General features: G+C 31.9%; 1 protein-coding gene across 6 annotated transcripts in view; it reads left to right on the plus strand.

Moving 5' to 3' along the window:
• Positions 1-26843, plus strand: part of LOC130451589 (mucin-2) — a 287468-nt gene that overhangs the window by 67489 nt on the left and 193136 nt on the right. For all 6 annotated transcript variants that reach the window (XM_056790701.1, XM_056790704.1, XM_056790705.1 and 3 more), the window contains exon 2: positions 6525-6581. In XM_056790701.1, coding sequence (XP_056646679.1) covers positions 6564-6581 — 18 coding nt within the window. In that variant the 5' untranslated portion in view covers positions 6525-6563. The remainder of the gene's footprint in view (positions 1-6524; positions 6582-26843) is intronic.

Raw genomic sequence — 26843 nt, forward strand, 5'->3', positions numbered from 1 at the left:
ACCTATCTACAGTCTTCTATTTTAACAGGATAACAGACATAAACAGAGATATTTTTGTACCCCCCGAGATTATACCTTATGGAGTTGTCGCAAGTGATACGAATACTAATTGTGGTAAAATATCAGGTGGAAGCTGGTTACAAACCAATTTTCATATAAAATGCTGTCATCTCTAATTCGATACATCATAACTACAGGGCTGTTTCATCACAATAAAAATAATAGGTCTATGAAAACGTCTGTTTTTTTATCCTTGTCAAACGGGCTTCTAACGTGTTTAAAATTAAAACCAAATAGGAATTGACGCAATGACTTCACACTGGCATGAGTATAAGGATAATATGCTAATTTTTGTAGCCCAACTCCTAATATCGCATCTATATTATATTATATGAATTATAAACTGTATCATGTATACACTCTTGAGTACAAAATTTTTGTACGACACATAACAACTACTTTAATGTTGAAAGGTTTATCAATTCTGCAATTTTTACCAAGTTTGATATATCACATTCCGAAATATTTTCTTTTTTTTTAAAAATATATATATTTAAAATAAAATAAAAAACGGCTAAATCGACTACGGAATATTTTGAATTATATCAGATTTTATTATTTTTACGTATTTACATTGACTTTACGTTCCTCCACTTTTCATGTGGTCCAATAAACCTCATATTTCTGATAAATTTCAACTGAATTACGAAAATTATGCTGATACATCTTCTTTGTCTCACACCATTACTTTTTAAAATATCCCGTTTATTAAAGTTATGTGTTTTTATATAATATTTCACAATCTAAATATATATTTTCAAATTTAATGTGTGAGTTTCCTGTTTTTGTTTATCATCACACAAAAGAAAAACTACACTTAATTGCTGACTTAGCTTTGGAAGCAGTCTCCTTTCGACTTCCTAAACAGAAATTAATTGTATTTCTTCGGTGTCTCGATTTCCAGTCGACTTTGCTTCCGTTGATTATATTTGCGCAAATATTTGAAACAATTGATTACTATATTGCTATATATCAGTTCATTATTTGATTTATTCTCTCCTATACGATTATTGCTGATAACAAACAATGATGATTATTTCGAATGCGTCCATATTTTATGGAAAATATATACATGTGAGTCATGTAAACTTTTCGTACAGAAGGAATTTCTTGTTATATTTACACCTCGAAATACCAGGCTGAATTAGGAGCACTTCTCAATTTCAAAAATAATGCTGAGGATTGACACTAACTCCGATAATATGCTTCTCAAATGAAATTGAATTTGATATTTGTCAAGGTATATAAACAAAGTTGTGTTTGCATTCTAAACTAAAGTCATAATCAATTCTCAGATATTTTGATACCTTCAAATGCTCTAGGCTTGTGTTGGAGTGTAAGAAAGTACTAGATGAACTGGTGAGTGATGACTGCCATATCCAGCTTGTTTGGGTACCCGGTACTACAAGGGTAACCTAAAAGCAGCCTCGCTCGCCAGATCAGGATCGGCAAATCAACCAATAGGCTCAGAATCTATTCTTAATGCATCCGAAAGTGTTGCTATTACGTGTCCAACGGTCCGCTTGCAATACAGATTCTGCGGAGATGGATAGGGACATTGGCATGAGACAAGCTAACATACACATAGATAAGCCTTTTTCTTCTCTTACCGAACAACTGTTCCGTTTAAATAGGCGCGAAATTCGAATAGTCACTGGACTTTTAATCGGACACGGTCATCTAAGACTCTATTTCCTCTGTAGGCATCACGGGCTACTCGGAGTGTCGTTGGAGTGAAGAGGAAGAAGAATTTGCAAATCGCGTGTACTTTAAGTGCCCAGCACTCACTCGGGCGCTGCTCAAATACTTAAGCAAGTCTCACAGTTTGTCTAGTGATGACAAAAGCCCGAGTGCCTGATTGGCTTTTCAAAACACATCCACCTTTGGTAATTTCCAGTGGGGCACAATGTGCCTTTCAGAATGTCTATGTGCTTAACGGCACATGCCCGCCTGGTATACTATGCTAAACCAAACAAAAATATAAAATTTCGTTGCTATATATAAGGTGCGTCTAATATATCCAAAATATAGCCTTTCCTCTCCTCGCAGAATGATACATCTACTTTACTGACTAATGCCGCGAGTGAAATCCAATTGTTACTCTCTCCTACGCCTATGATTTATATCTAATTTTTGTCTAATGTAAATACAGTAACGCCCGTTAAAACCTATTAAAACTATTAATTATAACGCACGGATCATGTCGTTTAAAGTTACGCTGCGCTTCTTAGCTAGATTTCAGTATTGGCTGCTGATCCCCTCAAGATTGTTATGTAGATCAGTACCTTATTTTGTATAGATAATCTACCTACCAGCTCATTTTTGAAACAATTGACGAATATTAAATTACATCTCCTCCAAAGAACGTGACGTCTCTTGACCTTTTGTCGATATCGAAATTTCTAATGGCTCGCATCGGCAGTCAGATTAAAGACTCTAAGTGAGAGGGTGAGCGGGTTACGCCTTTATCTCCGCAATTGCGATTCATTATGAATGTCAAAATAGACGGTGCTATTTTTTCTTCTGATTTTAAATCTTCTCATGAGGTGATTGAGACCTTGGTCGTATATAATTTGTTTCCAATAGTTTCAGACTTCTTTGATTATTATAATCATAATTTCATCGTTATTATTCTACGATTCATTATTGAAAACACAATTTGCATTTCTCAATATTGATTTATTAGATTATATTTAGAAAAAAAAGTCTTATATAAATTTTAGACATCTCGTTTTGTTCTGTATAACAGCTTTATAAATGTATTAACCGTTCAACAGAAATATTTTTATTAAACGAAAACCAAAATGAGAAATGACAACGTATTCTGAAAGAAAAAACAAATAAAGAATATCCTTCGAAAATTTACAAGTAAAACAATTCGTTCTTAGCGAATGCCAGCGCCAAATTCGATTATAGAATCCTTGATTTACCTCGAAGTTTTCATCTGCCCTGAAAAAACGATTTTTCTATTATAACGTTAGGCTGTTTCGCCCGCACAATATTGAACACACACCATTAGAAAAACGAATATTCTTTCCTTTTTTCTAGCGTCATTGTTCCCCAAAACAATATTTGGCATTCAAGTCTGGCATCCCATCGAACCCTTCCAGTTTAAGGAAGGTCGATTTATTTTCTCTGTAGAAACAGGTCTGGTCTCGGTTGTAACCATCAAGCACAAATTTATAATATAATGCAAGAGATGATATTTAAATAAGAATGAAATGCTTATTAGAAGTAGCAACTCAATTATTCTTACATTAAGAACAAATTTAGGTTATGAAGCACTTCTGTGATTCGTTTCGTTTCCAATTTGAGATCTCTGTCTCTTCTATATAGCCGTATATATAATATTTTTAGAAATGTTTACTACATTCTTTGTCCGATGTCTGATAGGAAACATAAGTTGCTATAATGACCCGAGAGACAAACTACAACCAAAGATACTCTTCTTGAATTTTTAGTGTAATATATAAATAACTTGCCTTCAGTATGCAAGTCATCAACATGATATGTCGAACAAAGTTCAACTACCTTTTCAGAATTGTAAACAAACAAAAATAAATAATGCACGCGCATAAAAGCAGGGCAATAAAAGTTATACGACCAGCCCTGGTAGTTTCGGCAAGGTCGATTTATTTTCTGGAAGCCGACGCTATCGAGGAGATGTAGGTGAAAACCCCAAGAACTGAAAGATTTGATTTAATGCTGACGGGGCGATAGTAAGGGCTTTACGGTTTTCAATCTGAAATTAATTAGTTTTCTATTCTTTTGGTGCTATCTTGTGAAACCGGGTTTTAAGATAATTACGTTTCCTTGACGGATAAAATATTTGTGTAGTTTGACGATTCCACCACATTTTACGACATTAAAGATCTCACGAGTTTTTCCAAGATAAATTCATCACTACACCCTTTTGTAGAGAAATAAAGAGCTTTATCTAGATATACCCTTATACTTCACCAAAGAAACCCTCATTAAAAACGTTAGCACGGATTCAAAACTGAGATAATATTATCTTTATGTTCATGAAACGGTGTTTGAGTAAGTATGATCGAAAATGGCTCCATTATTATTCAAAATATTTTTAATCCAGATAAATAGATCTTCAAAACACCTTTCACCGGCAATTCAAGTAGTTCCTATTCAATCTGAATGACTTAAACGATCATTAAGGAACCGATAAATCTTCTCCTCATTCTTAAGGAAACCTTTTTTTATACGTTTTTCGGTATCATTCTGACTCGTTCCCTCAATTACCTCAATACACCCCTTTTTCCTATTTTATACTTGTCATACCCTTGTCTACTTTCCTCCAAGAGGGGTTTCTTATTGGGAACGTGGCAAGGAAACATCAAAGTGGACTAACTTTAATATATTTTTATATATATGTATAACAATAATAAAATTTTACTTACAATAAATAATTAAGATTTACGATGATTTTTGATATTATTAATGCTTATAAAAATTTTCATAATTTTTAATTGGCAAGGTTATGAATGACGTTGAATTTTTATAGGGTAGATAAGGATAAGTTTTAGTGATTGATGTTTAATATTAATTGGTAAGTTTATGGATAACATTAAATTTCAATGGGTTAGGTAGTTATGAATGTAGTTGAATATTCATTGGCTAGAATATAAATGACAATAAATTTTATAGGTTAGGTCGTTATAAGTGAAGTTGGAATTCATAGATTCGGTTAGTTGTTGTTAATGACGTTGAATTTTTATAGAATTTGTTTTTTCAAAATCTAAAAGATATGCATAAATTACACTAAGGTTATTTAAATCAGTTTTCATTGATCATTTTTGGGAAATTTATTGATTGGTGTTTTATCTTTTACTTTAGTAAAAATTGATTGAATATCAAGTATTTGAATGTATGCTATTTCAATATTGGGTTGTTTAAAGATTCCAGAGAGTTTAGAAGTAACTGATTTTATATGTGTGTATGTGTGTGTGTGTGTGTGTGTGTGTGTGTGTGTGTGTGTGTGTGTGTGTGTGTGTACGTGTACGTGTGTACTAAATGATTTCCATTTAAAGCCAACAGCAACTGAATAAGTTCAAAACTATTAAATATAAATTACTGCAAAAGTTCCAACCACTTGCAGCTGTTAAGTATTATAGTCATTGGAATTAATGTGTAATTCCCATACTAATACCAATTTTAATGTGGCTTTTTCATGTTATTCCAAATTGGCTGCAGTCACGACAGCGAAATATTATTCTCCATTTCGGTCTAAATCTTTCCAATTTCATTCAAACATGCATTTACACTTATATGGTTTATTGTTAATTATACCGAATGAGACACAGAAAACAATCCACCCCGATATTTGTCAATGTTCATTTGAATTTCTGATTTTTGTTCTAAAGGGATCAGATGCTTGTCATAGATATCTGGCACTGGGCCAATATTTCTAAAATTATGAACAGCATAAAAGAGACAACTACGATTATAATTTATAATAAAATAAGCGACACTATTTGAAATAAAAATATAAATTCAAATGTGTCCGTCTATAATGTCCTTGTAATATTGAATAGAACAAACCACGTGGTTCAAAAACACTAGAAATGTTATGCTGATATGCATATCTTGGTCATTATATTAGTGTTGTTTCAGGAACAGCAAATTCAAATTCTACTTTAACTGCCCATTTTAAGTGGCATCTAAACTAAAGAACAGTAGCAATAGCTTGAATAACGAGACACTTTGCCGACCAAATTTCCAGTCAGAGATCAATACTCTCAGAAATTACAGAAGTAAATTTTCCGTTCTTGGTACGGAAGGTAGACATCTTGTCTACTCTTTTTGCTTGGAATCCTCATCAAAGAAAATTTATAATAATCTACATATATTTCCAACGTCATTTCTTTTGACGTCTCTTTTTCTTATTTTTAGAAAATAAGTGATTCTTCAATTTTGTAGGTCGAAAAGCGAATGCATGTTGTGTTAGGAAAACTGGAATGTTCAATAATTAGAAATACTTTTATTTGTATATTAGTTCTATATTTTGAAAGTCATAGCTCAAAAATAAAATGGATTCTCAAAACATTTATTGTGGATGAAGTGTTTCAGTGCCATTAAAATGTGAAAACATCAAATTTTGCTATTCAATATAACAATGAAATTTTCTTTCAAAATGGTCGAAAAGTCATTTCATATCATTTTCATCCTTCCACTTCAAAAATGGATGACAATAAAGAAGCCATCAGTGATGATTCTGTCTGACAATCAGTTGAATATTCGTGTGAATGCTTAAACTGTAGAAGTTTATCAACTATCTTAACTGGAAGACAAGTTATTGGTTCTCTACCAAAGCTGAAGCCTAGGAACCTACACCTCCACCTACAGTCAAATTGAATTGAATTGCTATTTTGTTCCAGCTTCTTAGGTTTATCCTTTCAAATGAGTAGTTCGTTCAGTTGTCAATATATACTTGTCTTATTTTGTTTCAGAATGATAGCGTAGCTGATTCAGAGCCCGCTTCAAAGGACATGACAGCTGTCAATGCGGTAAGTAATATCAGAATAATGAGTATCCGTAACAAATTGAGACACTACTGGGTGTGAGAATTAGAATGATTTCTACTCAGTTTTTGAAAACATTATACTACAAATCTTTAACTCCTTCATATTGAAACAAGACAATGGTATATCTCTAGGCTAGATTTTATGGTGGGGATATGTTCAACATGGTTTTGATATGAAACTGTGTTCAGCCTTCTACTCCTCATGATGATGACCAGAATCTGTATATATTCGTTAGAATGATTAGGTTAGATTTTCCCCGTTTTTTCACGATTTCCTTTCTCTTTTTATCTTTTCCATTTTTATAGCTTGCCAAATCCTTTTTGCCGGTCTATTGTTCTCCATTCTATAAAGGTATTAAATCATTTAAGCTGTCGCTGTTTTCGAGTGACACCTTTCACTCTGCGGTAAAATGATGTTTGTGAGGTTTTTAAATAAACGAAAAAAACTTGTTCTCAGAGATCAGGTCATATATATCTCTATTTCATGAATAGTGCTGAATATCATACAAAACGATGGGTCTAGGAATTGCCTGGTATCTTTTGGTTTTTATTTTTAGGTAGTTATAGTATCTATAGTATAAAGTATATACCTATTCTTTCGTCTTTGATTACTATGTAGATAATGAAACCATATCGGCCAAAATATCACAAAATCAGAAAAAGCGGCCCCTCCAGTTATTGGATATTATCATACATAACAACGTAAATAGGGACGTTGAAATTTAATATAGTCGTAAAATATCAGAAATTAACCATACTAAAGTGTAGAAAACTTTAAAATTGTTTCTGTCGCAATTTCGTTTCCTGTATACCCCAAACTGAAACTGGAAAAGGCAATTATGGAAGGAAAATGGTTTACTTTGAATTACTTATCGCAAGATGGCACAGGATATTGAATTTTCTCATAGTCCTTTATCGAAAACAGTTTCTGTTGGCCCAAAAGGTAACGACTTTATTATGGATAAATGATTCTTACGAAAACAACTAATTTCTTCATAGAGTATATCAACAAACTGTACAAATTGATACAATTAGAAATTTTCTATTTCATAAAATACAAGCCCTCTTTACATAGGGGCGAATATTAGTATGCCATATTATATAATATGGATTATAAGCGAAAAAATAAGAGATATATGTTATAAATTACCAGGAATCGGTGAATGAAACGAAAAATGTGTATTAATCATCCAAATAAATGGTATCGCCTTCCAAACAGGCCCCTTCCGAAATAATACACATATGCCAACGAATCATCAATCAAAATATTCTCAAACCCATTCGAACTTAATACTCGTGAATTCAAGGAAAACCTGTAATATACAAAGGGAATACGGTGGTTGTTCGATATGATTTTTGAAGTTTTGAACCAATAACACCTTTGATAATAACGATTAACAAAATAGTAGTCGGCATAATGATTCCACTTCTCTTCAATTCATTGGCATACCATACTTAAAGCGTTGCCTTTTTGCCAAATCGTTTATTGTTGCATTCCAAATGAATACCAAAACATGCACGATAAGCTCTTTTCTGAAAGCCAGGTTTTGTGTTTTTTTCGAGATAAATTGAAATGAGATTAAAATATCGGGATGTCCCTTATTTTGATGCTATCAGACATATACAACACTATTTTACTACTTGTGAGAAGTTGATTATACTTTAGTAATAAGTAGTTTCCAGCATGGGATGGAGCAGAGTCGGTTAATTTTATATAAGAAGTTATACATTTGCTTTTAGTTAAGAGTGTGGCATTACTATTACAGCCATTGAAAAATGAATTCATTTCTACATTGTTTGCTCATATCAGACAGTTTTTGAATCATCATATTAGAAACATATACAAGAGTTGTTGACTTTCCGACACCCTTTTTTTCATTTCTTTGGCTCGTGTAACTTTGATGTGATTATTTAAATCGGTAGGTATGAATTTACTCACAGAATTTCCTGTTACTCATTCTGCATTTTCAGGGTTTTCTCAAAAAAATTTCAATCTCAAACTTTATTACAGTTTACAGCTCAAATTCAAATAGATGATTAATTACAATACACTATGAAAACTTAATTCACTCCTTCATCGAGGATAGAGATGTAAATTAAATAAGATTTTCTCCATTTTTATTTTAATTGATTGTTTACATAAGAAATATTGCTTCAATAAAAATAATTTTTTGCAATTTTATGTTTTCTGAATGAGGTAGTTGGAGATTACGTTAACCCCAGTTATTTTTTAGTTCCTTTTTATGTATTACAATCTTCTCTTCTCTATATGATGGTACATCTCGAGAAGGAATAATTTTAGGTATGGCAGCTCAGGACCGTAGATGTTTAAATTGAGTATGAAACCTTAGACCCCCCAAAACATAATCTTTATGCTTGTGTAACTTCTATAATGATTCAATTCTCAGAAATATTTTTTTTTCGAGTTGTAAATATATAATTTTTAGCAAACACGTGGCAAATAGCCAAGTAATCATTGCGTAGTAATTTATACCCACTAATTGCGTTTGAGACGTAAACGATTGATGGCAACATTTTTATATAGATGTAAAAAATAGTTCAACGGGAGAATTTGAGATAAGCATTCTTTTTCTAAATATCATACTATTACTATTAACTGAAATAGAAAGTCGTAAAAAATCACGGTGCACGACACTACCTATGCATCATATCATCAATATAGTACAAATATTTTCAACTTTATCCAAAATCTATTTTTTTGTTACGTTATCTAGAATATAATTATAACAACTTTCAACTGTTTATTCAGGTGTTTTTAAATGCCTGTAGGATATGACAAAAGCTAGGTTATAAATTAAATAGGGCAATCCAGAACTATTACCTACGCAATACTGATATGGGCGCTGGACGACAAACAACGTGTTAGATACTATTGTGATCACTGGATTTTGCTATTTTTCCAGTATTATCGCGCGTTCTGTTGCCTTGCATTGCCTAAGATTCATTTTTAAAAGAAATTATAATATTTGCAGCTTAATTTATCCTCCAGAAGTGCCGGTTCCCCAAAAATGAAAGAAGCAGAAACTTCATTGCTGTATCTAGCTAACATAGCTTAGGAAAATATTTTTCCTAGATATAAAGCACTCAACAGTTTACTGATAATATGCACGTACAAAAAATAATGTACTTTGAGCGTACACTTGTATATTGCGTTTTTTCTTCTATTAAATCTACTATTTTCTACTACTTCATCACCGTGCAAAAGGGCATCGTAAAAAACTTTAGAATTCAAATGAGATGGGTATGTTAAACAGAAGTAAAATGTGTGTGAGTGTGTGTGTGTGTGTGTGTGTGTGTGTCGTGCATCACCCATATTTGTTTTCAAGTGACAGCAACTTGAATAGGCCTATAAGATATTATTCTGACTCTAAAAACACTTCCTTCAACTATTTTCCACGTTATATATAAAAGAATCAGCTCAGTATGAATCACACTATATCTGCTTCCCATTCATCATTTTCTAGAGCGATCAGGTAAATGCAAACCTTAACACTACAACAGAGAACAAGAACGCTTGTTCATATTGTACTCTAATGATGTATTTTCCCCAGCAATCTTTACAATTTATTCTTAATGAATAATGTGATTGAATGTCAGGTGTCACAATCAATTACATTTTACAAATATGTTTTGCTATCTACATTTTCCATATCTTCATGAAGTATACCGCTCCCGATATCCTCATGTGATGATGATACAAAATTTCATTATTTGTCTGACCCATTTCATTATTTCAATCTCGAACATGACCATCCTAGTAGTAGTAGGGGTTTATTTATTGCAATTGATATAATCTATTCTAATAGGTATACTTTTTTATCTTTGCGTTTACTTTAAAATTGTCTCATTTTTCATAGTCCCCAACTGAAATTGATTGTGAGTAGATTATTCTATTCATATGTTTCATATTTCAATAGAATCCATAGGCGGTCCTAACTTATTTATGAAAGAGGATTTTAATAATGCAACCGACACAATTTCTAACTTAAAACTGACTGAAAATAGATTCGCCCATTAAATCTGTGAAATATTCGCACACCAAACACATCATAACACCAAACGAAACATGTGTAAGTTTCAGAAGCGTAACATGTGAGTCCCATTTCACTTAACTGAAAAATGAGTATGACTAACGTATAAGTCATAAGATTTAAATATAGAATCATCAGTCAACAAAATGCATATATACATCCCACAAAAATTATCGCATCACTCATTATTTTTTAAATATTTTAAATGTGTTGCCTGTTTTTTATTATTATTATTAGGAATTAATACACCAATAGATACGCCTTTTGAAACATTTATTTTATATCAGTTTAATCTACAGAAGGACAAAAAGTTTGATTTACCAAAACATAGAAAATATCAAAAAAATTGTACAAAACATCTATACAAAAAAATGAACGGTGCTTAAACAAAAACCAGCCAATGAATTTCTAATAGCGTGTGTTGCCGCCCCTCGCTTTAATTACAGCTTATATTCGTCTTGGAAGGCTTCTAAATAGGTTCTGGAAGTATCCTTGCGGTGTGTTTTCCCAGAAGTTAAAAAGAACATTTTGAAGATCATCTACTGTTCTTATTAGTGTCGGATGGCTGCTGAATTTGCCATCCTAGATGGTCCCAGACATGCTCTATTGGGTTAAGGTCCAGGCTCGTGCAGGCCAATTGAGGGTGGTTATCTCGATCTCTTCTAAGTACTGCCGAACCACTCTAGCAGCGTGTGGACGAGCATTAGCACAGAGTTGTCACCGATATGAGGCATATAGGGCACTACATGGGGTTCTAGGATATTGGTTATGTACCTGTCAGCATTTAGTTTTCCATCATTCACTGGTATTAACTACGTGCGACCCTCGAAAGAAATTCCTCCCCAAACCATGATAGAGCTACCACCAAAGCTTTCAGCTTGACAAAAATTAACCTGATCACCATGTTCACCACGTCACCTATATACTGGTACACGCCTATCTGTTGAATACAGACAAAATCTTGATTCATCCGTGAATAAAATATGAATATTCCAATTTGCGTACTCTCGAGCAAATTCCAATCTTGCTGCTCGATGTTCTCTGGTAAGACGTAGACCTCTAGCTGACACTCTGGCTCGTATGCCTAATTCTTAACGCCGTTAACCTCAAATAACGATCATCTACTACCGAAGTTACCCTTCCGCGGCCTTGTCCAGGTCTTCCGGTTAGCTGCCCTGTTTCTTAGTATCGAATAACAACTGTGGATATGGGCTTTGTTGAACTCCAATTATCCCGGCGACCTATCTTTGACTGCGGCCATCTTGTATGAGAGCGATGATTCTAGCGGCTTCTACATTCGTCACATGTCTTGTTAAACGTTGAGGCACATCCATTATTAACAAAATAAATTTAAATTTTCACTATACAATAACACAATTTGCTTAGAAAGTTCTCGATCTCAATGCATTCTCCAAGACAGAAATGATTTACTCCAGCATTTTTGCTTCCAAAAAAATTTCTAAGAAATTGTGATATTTTTTTGCCCATGATAAGAAACCAGAAATATCTATTAAGTTGATACATATACAGATTGTCCCAAAAAACTAAAATTAAGTATTAAAAATATTCTAAAATACCAGTGATGCGATAATTTTTGTGGTCTGTATATTTTGTACATCTTTCTAGATGATATGGACTTTAAAGTTTATAATCAAATTGTCTGTTGCGGTTATTATTTAATCACGGAACATGTTCAGGATTCAAATGCATGTGACATCAAGCTACAAATTCCTTCCTTATCCCTTTTATTTTTCTGTTATCAATGAATTCCGTGGAAAATTTATTCAATTGACATTCAAAATGTACATTCTCCAAATATTACCTTTCTGATTCCATTTGTGTCGTTCTTACTACTAACAACCCAAATTTTAAGTTCATCATCAAATCATAAATAGTTAGTTTAGAACAATTTTTCAAAATAAATTTTTTGCTAAGCTATAAAATGCTTCAATAGCATGAGTTATATATTCAATTACGCAAAACGTTATTCAACTTTTCAACTAGATGCAGTTTCATATAAAATGTTACTTTGAACGTTTTGTTTTTCATGAATTTCCCCTTTTTATCTTTGCTCAAAAACATTTTCAAGTAGCTGGTATAACTGTAACTAGATATTTGAATTTAAGTATGTCATACTATAAAGTCACCACAATACACTTCATTTTCAAATTCGATTTATTCATACTTACCAAGATCAATGATATTTGAGATTTTTTTCTGTATTTGTATACTTGTAGACTGAAAAAGGTCAAATGAACAATGAGGCAACTTTTTAGAAGTATCTTTCAATATTTGTGTGTAAAATACTTTATCCAGTTTTGGAAAAGAATTATTCTTTTGTGATAGTGATTTGTGTATCGGTATTCAGATCAGAATACAGTATGTAACAATAACTCATGAATTTATCTCCAGACTTATTAATAGGTTATAAAAAATAGATTATAGAAAATATAAAGGAATACTGAATTCTAGATTAATTACCGTTTCCAAGGTCTGCAAAATTAGGGAGGAAGACTGCAGCAAATATGCGATTATTATAATTAGAATTAACCAGGTATTTGTTTTCACCATTTTACGTTTTCAAACTCTACCTAAAACGACATCTTCTCGGTGGATTCCAATGAAGAATGTGTCTCTCGTTCATTATTCGTTGGACATACTCCATTTTGTTGCTTTGTTTTTATATCATCCGCCATTGTATGATTTATTGTAGTTTTTCTAGCTACCATACTTAGCGACCGGATGCGACAATGCTGTTTATAATTTTTAATTTTATTGTATATTCAGTGCCTTTTGTTTTTGGATGTAGCTGACCCATAGAATGCTTTTTCCCTAGAAATTTCGGTCCCTAATAGCATTGTCCAATATTACTTCAGTTGTAATCTTAACATAAATATTTATATTTTTTGTACCACTTCGTAGTTGGGCCATTTTATAGAGGCATATTTTGCTGGGATCCTCCGACCCTGTCATTTTTTGTTGACTTCTAATTCCCACAAGTTTCCTATCATATACTCTAACTAAATCGTCAATTTCTTGTATTTTAGTAGTATTACCTGATCATCTGAAAAGTTCAAAGTCAAAATATATGCAGCTTAGACTGACATTTACTTGAATCGGATGTTCATTTTATCTATATTCAAATTTATAGTATTTGCAACATATTTTCAAATACAGTGATCAAAAAAAGTCTTTGCGTGACAATATATTTTTTATGGTCGCTCGGATTTTCTCAAACGATATCGAATCATAGAGAGGTCAACAATTATTGATAAAATGCAAAAATTTTATCACAATCGTTTTAAAATGATGTTGGTGTGTCATAACCGTAGACTGGAATAACTAGTTATAGTGTGATAACTGTCATTTTTGGTTGTTTGGAAACTACATCCTATGTTATGTGAAGAAAAATCCAGAACATTCTAAAAAGTAGAACGCATAAAGAGCAAATTACGTCAACAACTGTCTGCAATATTGTGAACATCAAAATAATGAATCTAGTTCATTCAATGAATCTTGTTAATTCAATTGTTAAATTTATTAAGATCATTCGTTGGTAAAATTGTGAATTGTAATTTTTGTTAGTTTTGTAAGTTTTTTTAAAAAAAGATTTCCAAAAGTGAAATCTTTACCTTAGTATTCTTTTTTAGTTCTTACATAAAAACAAACCTTTTTATTGAATATATATATAGCACATATTTATGCAGCGATATAAACTCTCATCATTATTTATCTTTGCAATAAATTTAAAAATCGATTTCAACTTCAGTGACATTCACCAAATTTGGGCAATGAACTGTATACTGCGTATAAAATATGGTCTCCAAAGTTTCTTACAGCATCAGTTTATTCGTTAGCGGTATATTTTTTAACCCATTAAAACGAGAACTTGAATTATAAATCAAAACGTGGTCTCTTTTATTTAATACCGGAAACATTTCAAAAGTCACGACACGGCACAATATTCCGCTTGGGCATACAAATGTATAACTTTTCCGTTCGAGACGCTATAGAACACCATTGATTCACAAATCAATTTTATAAAGCTTTTATAATATGTATTTCAGCATTCCAATTGATGGCCTTTTTGCAAAGAATTTGTTTAATGACCTGAATAAGCATCCAGTTGCTTTTAACCGGTATGAATGCTGCATTTCGATGATATTTTGCAAAAAAAAATACAAATATAAAACATCACGTTGAAAATCAGCAAATGGCGTAGCTACTTCTGGAGTTAGTTTAGATTTTCCAAAGTCATCCAATGAATCCTTATTTGTCTTTTCTGGGATCCTGACATGTATTGTGATTATTTAGAGAAGTCCAACGTTTCCATTTATGCTCTAATTGTTATGCCGATGATACAAATAAAAATTACTGATTTGGAAAATAACAGTTTATAAATTGGGTTGTATGGAAAGAAATTATGAAGAATCATTTATGTTCGGAAAAAGGAGCATGAGTGTAAATATTGGTTTTCATAAATTAGTAGAAAACCTGGAAACACCTTATTAATTGAATTAATAAAAACTAAATAAAACTATCCCTGAACTCCACTCTACAAATTAATATTAATTGCTGTAAACAATAAAAAAAGTTTCAGCAAATAATGAAGTTATTTAAAAAGTAATTAAAGTCGTATTAACTGTCTAACCAAGAATACAAAGCAGTTATAAATTGTAAACAACTCAGACTTAGTTATATTAGAGATAAATATTGGGACATATATACGAAAAGCTGGGAATGTTACAACCCTCAACTGGATTCCAAGTTGTTAAATATGATGTTAATAAGGTAGTGGTTGACTCCTTGATTATATTTAAAATTCAACCTGGTAGCTTGAGAACTGCGGTAAATAAATAAAATAACGGAAAAAACGGAAATACAGTTGGAAATAACTTAAGAGTAAAGTAATCGATAGGTCAGATATGGATGAAAAGGAGTTTCTGCTCATACATTTACCAAAACTAAGCTTATATGTTCAAATATAACCATACATAAATATTCGTTCCCCAAATAAATAAAAAATACGAAATTACCTGAAATTTAGTACACAAAATTGGTTCAAAATGATTTTCACGGAAATAAGCGACAAGAGAGCGTCACATATAAAAAGCAAAGTTGGAAAGATATTAGAAAATTTTACCAGCAGGAATAGTGTCACCACAAGATTACGAGTACTAAACTAACTTTGAATTTAACGTTCGGTAGACGTTGTAGATGAGACATTGTAGAATCGACACTAAGATTACATTGAACTTTTTTAATTGAGTGTGAGAACGACTACAAATGAATTTCTTTGGAAACTTGAACGTGAGAAGCTTCTACTTAGCCACAATGAGCGAACAACGAAACATGAACAATATTTGAAGAAAAAGGTAATAGGCCGATTGCCATAATACAAAGTGATTATTTCTATGATAATTTATTATATAAATGTATATTATATAGATAAAAGTAAGAATTGTGTTGTAAGAATGTCATATTATGTGCTCCAATACTTGATAAAGAGATCAAACTTTTGATGTCATTCACTATTTATTCAGACATTTTTTTATAATAATAGTTTTTAGTAATACCAATTTAAAAGTCCAGAAATTGTAATTTCATGATATGTTTATTCGAAATGTTGTTGATTTTAGGTCTGTTCTGATTCAAAATTAGTTCCTTTAATACAAATGAAAATTTGAAGTTTCCATTTCTTTTAGTTTTTATCAAAATATGGTATTGATTCTGATAATTTGCGTATTTATATTAATCAATAGATCACCCACATCATAAATATCAAAATAAGAATAAAATAAAAATAGAAATTTGTTTCAATAAGAAAAATTAATTTTTCCTTAGTTTTTACATCTCAAATATGTAGAAGTCACGAATTAAATTATTTGTATGGTATTAGTTGTATTAGAATTTACCAAAAATTCTCATTTTTCTCTGTTTTTCGTACATTAGATTCCGTTCCAAGAATTTTTTACATTTTGTGGTTCGTCATAGTATTAATAAACTTTTAGTCCACTTTCTAATTACTGAGATGTCAGCACTATGTAAACAGCGTCACATTTAGTACTTGATATATAATATTAATCCTTTTGCTTTTTGGTGTTTTACATTTTAGTTTAGTGAAATATTTGGATAATGTCCTTTATGACTTATACTAATATCACATTTATTGAAATAATTCGATAGTTGTTGGAAAAGTCCTTATATATATATGGTAAGAAGAAATGTTTTATGTTCTGATGTTTCGTTTGTTTTGTTTTTCAATTGATTGTAGTATCTGTTTATCCTTTTTTTGTGTGTACCAGAGATAGTTGATGTATTATTGCAGCTTCAACCCAATTTTAACTATAATACAGTCAATTCCATTGAAAAACATTGTTTAAAATGTCAAATAAATCCATTGAATAGATTGCTTTTTGCTCTAAATCCTCTGTATGTAAATATGCATGTTTTACAACATCAAATCTTCTTTTAATTGGATATATACCATTTATTGATTACCTCGAACAATTGTCTAATGATCGTGACATTTCCAATTTATAGTATGTATTCCGTTTTTATAGAAATCTTGATGAAGGAAACTAACGAAATTCACGACCACCCTTTTGCTACGATCTCTAATCATCATTTTGTCTACTATTAAATCCTCCGTCGCACGTATAACCCTATAATTTCGTCAACCGGAAAGCCGAATCCTTACTCTAACCTTCTTCTTTCACGTTCTCGTACCCACCAACTTTAATTAGTCTCGTTGAATATTTGATAAATGCGCTTTCAGCCAAAACTTCTAAATATATCTGCAATTAAGATTCTTACATCGGCTATAATCACAAACTGCTCTTAAGGAAGGATGGAGGCCGTCTACACGTTTAAGTGGGATGGAATAATACATGAAGATGGTTAATATGGGTTTTAAGCAGCTTTTGGTGTACTGCATTAAGTGATGGGAAATATGACAGCTGTGTCTTCTGTGAGGTTGGATGTGTAACTAGTAAGATTTTTCACTTAAAACTAATCACTAAATTTTTAGCAGCTTCACGAACGGCAGCTTTAAGGGGTTCATTATAAAAATGTGATTAAATCTACCTAATAATTTTATAAATAATAAATTTTGCGTCAACAGGTTTAACAGCAGTTTCAACCGTCTTGTTTTCATATTATATTATAGGTCTTTTCATAAATTTTCTTTTAAAAAATCTAATCGAAGGAAAGAAAAATATCAGCAATACTATCTCTTAGAAACAGTAAAATTGAGAGCAAATTGGACAAGGAGACAGACTAATGATTAAATTCATTAGGAATCCTTTTTATGCCTATTTGGATAGGTCATCACATTTAATTATTTCAATCAATTATTAAATTCATTTCAATCTTTCGACTGTATTTTTGTTTCTAGGTTATAATGATGTACCCAAGATACATCTATTCTAACATATGGACGGAAATTTCAATACGATTGAAGATATTCAAACATTCGTTTGGATTTTTACTACGAGTGAGCTTTTAATCAGTTGTCGCGGCAGTAGCTTCTTTATATCTACAAAATAATGTATCCACATATTCATTTCACGTAAAAATATTTACGTTACTTTTCCTCGGTTTTTAATGGATTTTTCAAGCAAAAAAAGATGACAATTAACCCGCAAAATTCTTATTCCATATTCATATTCAACTAAAAACGAAAGTGGTTTTTTTAATGAACATAAAAACCAAACCATCTGCCAAATTTCTGAATGTGAATTTTGACAGCTGAGATCAGAAACATGGTGGAAACTAACATTATAGTCACTGTAGTGAAAGTGTCAAAAAGTCAACATCTTCCATTCGACCGCCATCTAATACAAAGGAATATATTTGAAATATCGGATTCACATACATCCCATTCGTACTACAACTCAAACTCAGTACCTATATAATTGTGTTGTATCTCAGCCAGCCATCGGTCTATATCTCTCAAATATTTGCAAAATTATGTCGTTGGTATTTCCACTTCTGGAAACAGAAAAAATGTTGAAGGAGGCTGAATATATTTGCTAAGATGACGAAAAATTTAGTATCTTCAGTATTAGTAGAAATGCGAGAAATAGGTTGAACCATTAATAGGGCCGGATTAAGATTTATAAGGCCCGGGGCTAAAATAATGACGGGGCCCCCTTAAGGAATTCGAAAACCCGGAAAAATTCACAAAATAATATCAATACGTTAGATTTGTGGTATCAACACATCAAAAAATACAGAATGATTTCCAAATGATGGAGCCCTCTTGGACCTGGGGCTATAGCCCCCCCAAGACCCTAGCTTAATCCGGCCCTGACTATTAATTATTCAAATAAAATATAACTTCTCTTTTTGTTCATTTTTTTATTAGCAATTAAATCACAATTACCACCAATTTTTTAGGAATGAAAATATTTGTTGATGGAAAATTCAATCTATGAATATATCTGAAATATATCACATTCTGTTCAAGCATTAACAACGCACTAGTAGTAAGAGAAATCACATTTTTCCATTGATTCTATTTTTTTTCGGTAGTTTGCTATTGCAGAGTACCATAAAAAATTCAATTATATCTACCAAACGCAAAATTGTATATATATAGAATCCCGCTTCGCAGCACTTCTATTAGAAAAATTTATTTGAATAAACGCAGTAACAATGGTTCGTTAATTAACAGTGATGACCATCAACAAAACCGAACGAGTCAAACTAAAAATGCAGAAAAAATAAATACATTTTCAAAAAGTAACGAGACTTTGAATGTAAATTTCATTTGTGTTAAATATCAGAGACGGCTGAAAAAATAGATTCCAATGATAAGTGATGTTATTTTATTTAATGAAAAATAAATATCGACAATCGACAATAACGATCATTATACAGAATATAAATAAAGTTACTTTAACAATGATTTTTTTTAATTATCTTTTTATTTTAATCTCATTTGCAGTAAATCATTGTTTGTTACCGAAACAATATTAAATCAGATACCAGAAGATACTAGAAATATGAAGTCAGAATAATATAAAATTTTTCTTATGGTGAGTAACAAATAAAATCAGACATTTTTGAGTAGTGATAACTGAAAAACAGGAAAATCTCTATGGTAACAGGATTACTAAGAGGAAAATGTAGCAACGTATTGGAAACAATGGAAAACATCAAATAAGAGGCTGTAGGTGTATGTGAAATGTGAAACATTTTCGACATTTTACAGAGTATCCGTAAAAACATTGTATGTGTATGCACCTACATAGGTGTTATCTCCCTAGTTCTGTTTTTTGTGAAAGGTACGAATAAACTGCTATAATCCAACAGATTATACACAGAGGCTTCGGATATTTTATATACAATGAAATAATCTCATACTACCGTTATTCTCTTTGTTGGACCCTGCTATAATATAAAAAATTGTTACAAACAACTATCCTTTAAAATGTATTAACTGCACTTGGTTTATTTGCTTTCTGGTTGTTAATTATGTTGGCTGACAGTAAATGGGACTGTCCATTAATAGGAATGTTTAATCAAAGAAAAGTAAATAAGTCGAAATAGTTATCCAGAATTTTTTGACTGCTCCGCTATCAGAATCGTTTGGAAAAAAAATATTTTAATTAAATCGCTGATATTGTATTTTGGAAATTGAAAAAAATATTGTGGAGTTAGATTTATGGTTAGTTTTTATTTCAACTTTGATGTGCGTGAAAAATTACAGCAAAATCATTAGGAGTAGTTGATATAAAAAGCATTTAATAACATGTATTCGCCTCAGGAAGTAGTCAATATGAATCCATTTCTCTGCTTTCTGATACGTGGCTACTTATAGGATTAATCAAACTTAAAACTGGTACTTAACCATATATGCATTCAAATTAAATTAAGTCATAATGCGCTTATAATTTTTTGACACTAATGAGCCTTAATTCGTCAGTCAAAAATTAGAAAAGTACTGATAACAACTCACAGATGGTACTAGTGACTCGTCTCAATTTGGTTGACTTAAAAATCAGTTATTGTGAACGATTAAAAAACAGAATATAACAACCTAAAATTTCACAACATTGATTTGTCCAAGCTGGAGTAATTTCTGATGGAAATATCATAGAATAAATAGCTTACAACATAATAGAGTTCATTTGGAATATCGTTGACATACATAGTTTTTTATATGGATACGTGTTCAAAATAATCTTTCAATCTATTCTCTCTAACCTACATAAAAACACCATTTCGATAAAGTAATGACAAAGGAAATATTTCCACTACCACTCTGGGAAAGTAGAAGCGGGCTGTATTAAAAAGTTTTTTTGAACTACGTTTATATTCAAAGTATCAATTTAAAACTTCGCCACAGTATACCGCTCGGATTATTGACTTCCTATATAGGGAAAAACTCATTTTCAAAGTATTTTTAGATAAACATTGGGATCACCAGCTCTATGAATATTGAAATAATGTATAAAATAAATATACATAAAAAAGGATTAGCTAGAAAAAGAAATTATAAAATATAGAAAATTTGTCGTATGCGCTTTTTGGTGTATAACTGTGTTTGATTCTTACACAATGAGATAGAAATTATGTCGTTACATCATTTGATTTGGTCAGCTATACTCATAACTATCTGTTTAAAAGGCTGCTAGACTGATAATAGAAAGTGGGGAATCAAACAGAAATACATTAATCTACACAGACTACCAGGTAGCTTTAAAAACAATATCATTATAAAAGAACAAAATTAAAAGTGATAATTAGGTGCTGCGAAGCTCTCTCCTGGATTTGTCACACCGGAGTAATCCTCTGTTGGTTACTTGGATACCCTGAATTGAAAGGATACTCCAATGCAACTAGACTGGCTGAAGTTGGGACGATGAAGAGAATGCCAAAGAGAGAGTAACAATGCTACTACCGATGAAATTGTTAGAAGATGCTATTGACACAGAAATTAGGTTCAAACATAAGAATATATGGTGAAACAGAAATAATTGTATAATATTCAGAGTGATTTGGCCAAGGGTCAATGAAAAGAATACAAAATACAAAAAGTATAATGAAACTCACAAAAAACTCAATCCAGAAGATCATTGGAAGCGATCCGTGAGCATTGTATTATAGACACAAGACTCCAGAAATGAGAAATGACAATGGACAATTTTTGCAAATAGATTAACAGGGAAGAAGAGACCATTGAGAATCTGCTCCGCCGGTGGCTCACCTTGACGGAGAAATGACAAAATTGCAAATTTAGAAAAAGCAAAAATTTTATTCCGGGTTGAAAATGCTGTTAAATAAGCTATAAAAAGGAAAAAATAGGATAGTGATTAGTTAGTTAACTAAGCTTCCAAATGGTAGAAAATAAAGGCTAACCTAACACAATGGGCCCCAGGCCTCCAAGTGAACTACGACAAATCTAGACAAAGGTTGCTCATGTTAACATAACTTATCAGAGGATTATTGTTACACTTATTTTCATTATATTTATTCCTACTTTATGATCCATATCTTATTTTCAAAGATGATAGCGAAATAAATAAGGTCTAAGAAATATTAAATTAAAGAAATCAACAACATTGAGATGCATTACTAAATATTATTTGAGGTTCCTTGATATTTGTTAGCTTTTGAGCTCAATCTGAAGTATTCGTATTGCTTTAATTCCCATTTTTCTCGCCTCTACTCATATTTTTTCATTTTTTTATGTAAAACGCATTACACTCGAGTAATTCGAGTTGTGGCTGCTCTGTGGAGGGACCTGTTATTATTGGTCTTGAACTTCTGTAGGTTGTAGTAAAGTCGGTAAAGACGTGCCTTAGTAGTTGATTCTACACACTTGCACTTCTCTAAAGAAAGAACTCCTGATAAATTGACGTTCTGGACGTCTACAAGCGAGTTCAGTGTTCATGAGCCACGTCTGCCCGAGTCAGGTCGGAGACCTTTCTTCTATGCTCTAACTTGTCCAGGTTTCTAGTCAACTCTGGATCGAATTGCTCTCTTCTGTATTGAGTCGAGCATTCTCAGGGAATGCTTGCGACCAGAGTTCCAAATATGCAAGGAATACTCCAAACTTGGACGAATCTGGGAGGAAACTGCCTTAGCTAATTCGGCTATGTGACTATGCCACTACATATTGCTCCCAATTTCAACATCCAACAGGTGAATTTGCAAAGCTCCAGAATATTGTGGAAATCGGTATTAATAGTGGTGATTTGTGTGACCTACGGATTTGAGTATTGTCCATTTATTTGTGATTCAATATTTATAGATCTTCGTCAATCTTGCATATACCGAAAATATGAGCAAATTCTGACACCCTAATTGTATACCCCACATACATCATATTTCTGAATTTAAAAACACTGCAGCTAAGAGGTTGCAGAAAAAAATTCGTATCAACCAGTTAAACAGTAATTATTTTATTATTTCAGTGCAACTCTGTATAGTGAATAATGGGCGGATTAATTCAGATACCAAATATTTCAGGGATTTGACTCATCAAGTTTGTTGGGTTTCAATCGCTTCTTTATCATCCAGAAAAGCAAATGCGTTCTACAAGCGTACAACATTTGTATACGAAAAGTAAAGGAACATCTGGTTATAATGGAATGAATTAATGGATAAACATCGGTGAAGATTTGGTTAGGATTTTGTGTTTGGCTTGTGAGGAGTAGCTTATCTATACAATAATCTACATTTTCAGAACTTTCCAATACAACTACCACTAGAAAACTTTTAGTAATCAATAAATTAAACACAAAATAGAAATTATCGTTAATTTTATATATAGAAGGATATTGTATGTACGCCAATAAAAAATGACTTTTTAGTTGGAGTTTTGAATTGTGTTAATATTAACTAAAACCCTATGAAGTTGATGCTGAGGATTTGCTATCTATTCCGGCAATATCCAAAATTCTAAACCATGCCGTATGAGGCCATTTTCTAGTTCTTAAGATGGTGTCTGTGTGATGCATCGATGACACGAGCAACACTACACGATTTTTTTGGTACAAATGAAACAAGTTTTTGTAGCCTCATATCCAGTGCTTCTCCAATAATAAAGTAAGTGACTGACCAAATTGTCTTCGTGTCTTTAATGGAGCAGGAAGTATCTTGACCTATCTATACCTATTTTTTCCATAAAAAATGGCCATCACTGAAAATGGCTGTCAAATTCTCAACGTTTCTCTCATTATCTACCAAAATCCATACGTTGTACTTTGTTTTTAAGTTCATTTTGTGGCAAAACCATCTTATTGCTACATCTGGCAATTTCTATTATTAACAAATTATTTTTATGTAATGCTTGAAGAAAATTTGACCCTGAATAGCTGTAACTCACTAACAAGTAACAAAAACTACTTGGCGTTTACGCACATAGATGGGTCTGGAGTCGCTAAAAGATTAGGTTGATGCGCGAGCAACCCACTATAAGCATGATGACTTGAATATATGGTATTGTTAACATCAAACAAATATCATTAAAAAGGTTATAACCAAATACAAATTTTTAAATATTTGGAATCGGTCGTTAAACACAAATTATAGAAAGCTTCTCGCTAATATAATATAAATTGTTTGATGTGATTTGAAATTATCTAGATTGAGGAAAATATGATTAAACTGACTATTATATCTAGTTGAACCAAGTTATTAAATGTGAGCGATAGGGTCTTTTGAAAAAAAAAAAGGTATATCTAACTTGTAGCAGGTATTCTACAGAAATTTTCCAGGGCCTTTCGCATTACGCTTAATGAAGTTGCAGTTTCTAAAAATATTTTACTCTTGACTATATCTCATATCGCAATGCATATTCGTCCATCGGCGTTACTGATGCATCTACTTTTGCATTGGCATCAATTACAAAATAGATAATTCACTTTAATAAAATTATTCGAGTTATTTTATGTACTTGAATTTATATTATTTATAAATATAAATTATGCGCTTGGATTTTTGTGTACAAGCAACAGAAATAAAGCTTTCAAAACGCCTAATTAGCGATTCTTCTTTTGATTGTGTCTTGTCAGGTCTCCCTGACGTAGGCAATCATAATCACTATTTGTAGCTACTCTAAGCAACTGTTCGTTACTATGTATTTATGTCATTCCTAGATGTTTCTCAACCAATAGGTTGGTTTTCTTCTAACCATCCGGCGGCCCTTTATTTTGCCCACCTTTTTCACATATTTTTCTAGTTTGGGTTTTATGATTATACCAACTCCATCACTCTGTTCTGAATGTCACTGTTTTCACTGCCTGATTAATCGTCATGTCTGTATGCTCCAGAATCTAGCCAGCGTAATTAACTGATTCCAAAAATCTTTTTTTAAACGAGTTAGCCTCTTGGATAAGATTATCGAACTACTAGCAACATATAGACTTCTAACTTCCATGTGACAATCTTCAATCTTCTTTGCTACATTGAACCGGGAGATTCTTAGCACTCTGTGCTCATCTAAGGACTTTCCGAGACTAAGTGTCGAAGTATCAATAACTTGGAGCAACATTTAGCAAAGTGGTTTTCCGTTGCCTTCACTGCTTTCTATTCAGCCGCTCCTAGCTTGAAGGATAATCGCTGTTTACAGCTGCCCACTTCAGTTAGTTTAGCCTTCAGGTCTATACAGTTGTCCTGGATGAGGCAAGCGGAGACTTAAGCTAGAATTACGACAATCGAATACTCATTGACTATGTCATTGGAGTGCGACCGTCCTTGATGAAAGGTACTACTTCTAAAGGGCAACCCCACGCACACAATGCGTCTTTATATATAAATATATACAAAGTCGCATTCACTTAGTGCAATTGGTGTTTATTCACATTTCCTTTTAAAAGATCAACATTGTTAATGAATCAAATAGATCATCGGTAACATAAAGACCTTGTTCTGGAAGGTATTGAAAATGACTAGTCATTCTGTAATTGTTCAAGAACAAAAAGTTGTTGCTGTTGCTTAGTTAACTTTGCTGTAGCTTGAAATGTAATTTCAAAGTACGTGACTAAACGTAAATTTGAAATTATAATGAAAATTTCTTGAACTATTTTTACAGCCCCGCCTCTGCCTACTGTAGTGTGAAATTGTTAGAAGAATTTTCCATGAATGACCTATTTTTGAGTAATGAAACTCCAAGCCTGAAAAGTTAGAAATTCATAAGGTAAAATGAAATTTTTAAATGAAATATCACATATAGGAATGAAAGAATGGAAATAAGATCATTATCAACAGCGTGTACAGAAAACGTATTTATGAATATTTTTTTGCAATATAATTATGAATTTCACATTGTGGTTTTCCAATTTGTAGAGCTGAAATTCTAATCAGGAGTAATCAGAGTATACTCATACACGTAAACAAAACACAAAAAATATTTGTAATGAGAGAAATCATCAGGTTTTAGTAAATTAATCAGTTTAAAAAATTTTATTTCGAAAATTTGAAATATTGTATATGTCTCAACTTTCCCTTATATTTTTATTCATATTTTTCTACAAACATAAAACAAAATCATAGAGACAGAAAGCCTAGTGACAAAAACAAGAGCCTTCCTTAAAGAGGTCTTCCCAGTATACACCCAAAAACTAATTGTTTCACACTTGTTTTTCTTGCTTATCGAGATGATGATACTGAGTCCTTATTCATTTGTAATTACACCTAATTTTAACATTCAATAAAACAGAAGTAATATAATGATACAATTCCATGTTCGCATTAACTGTAAGCTGCGTGTCGTAACTTGGATGCCGATTTTCTTTGTCTCGGAGTATGCACCCTGCATAACAAGTAACCATAATCTGAAAGCATCAGCTTAGGTGAAAATTCAGTTAACAGTTGGTAACAACAATCATTGTTCTACTTTACGTATCTTAATTTGTTTCACTTTTGCAAATTGGCTTCTCTTGTCTTGTCTCTCTAAATGTTGGTGTTTCTTTATTGTTGGTGTTTTGTTATCTCTCTAGACTGTAAGATTTTTTTTATTTCAGGCCTCATGGAATCTGTAGCGGAATTATGGAAATATATCATATTTTGATTAGTAATTTATTTTCCAGATATGTTTTTAGTGAAAAATTCAGTGCTTATTTAAATATATTTACGAATTTCGAAAACTAAAACAAATTGTGAGAACAGATAACATATATTCAGGGAAACATTCAACAAAAAATAAGATTAACCATAGATCATGAACCAGAATTAGCATT

This window comes from Diorhabda sublineata, chromosome X (genome assembly GCF_026230105.1).
Source record: "Diorhabda sublineata isolate icDioSubl1.1 chromosome X, icDioSubl1.1, whole genome shotgun sequence".
Classification (NCBI taxonomy): Eukaryota; Metazoa; Arthropoda; class Insecta; order Coleoptera; family Chrysomelidae; genus Diorhabda; species Diorhabda sublineata.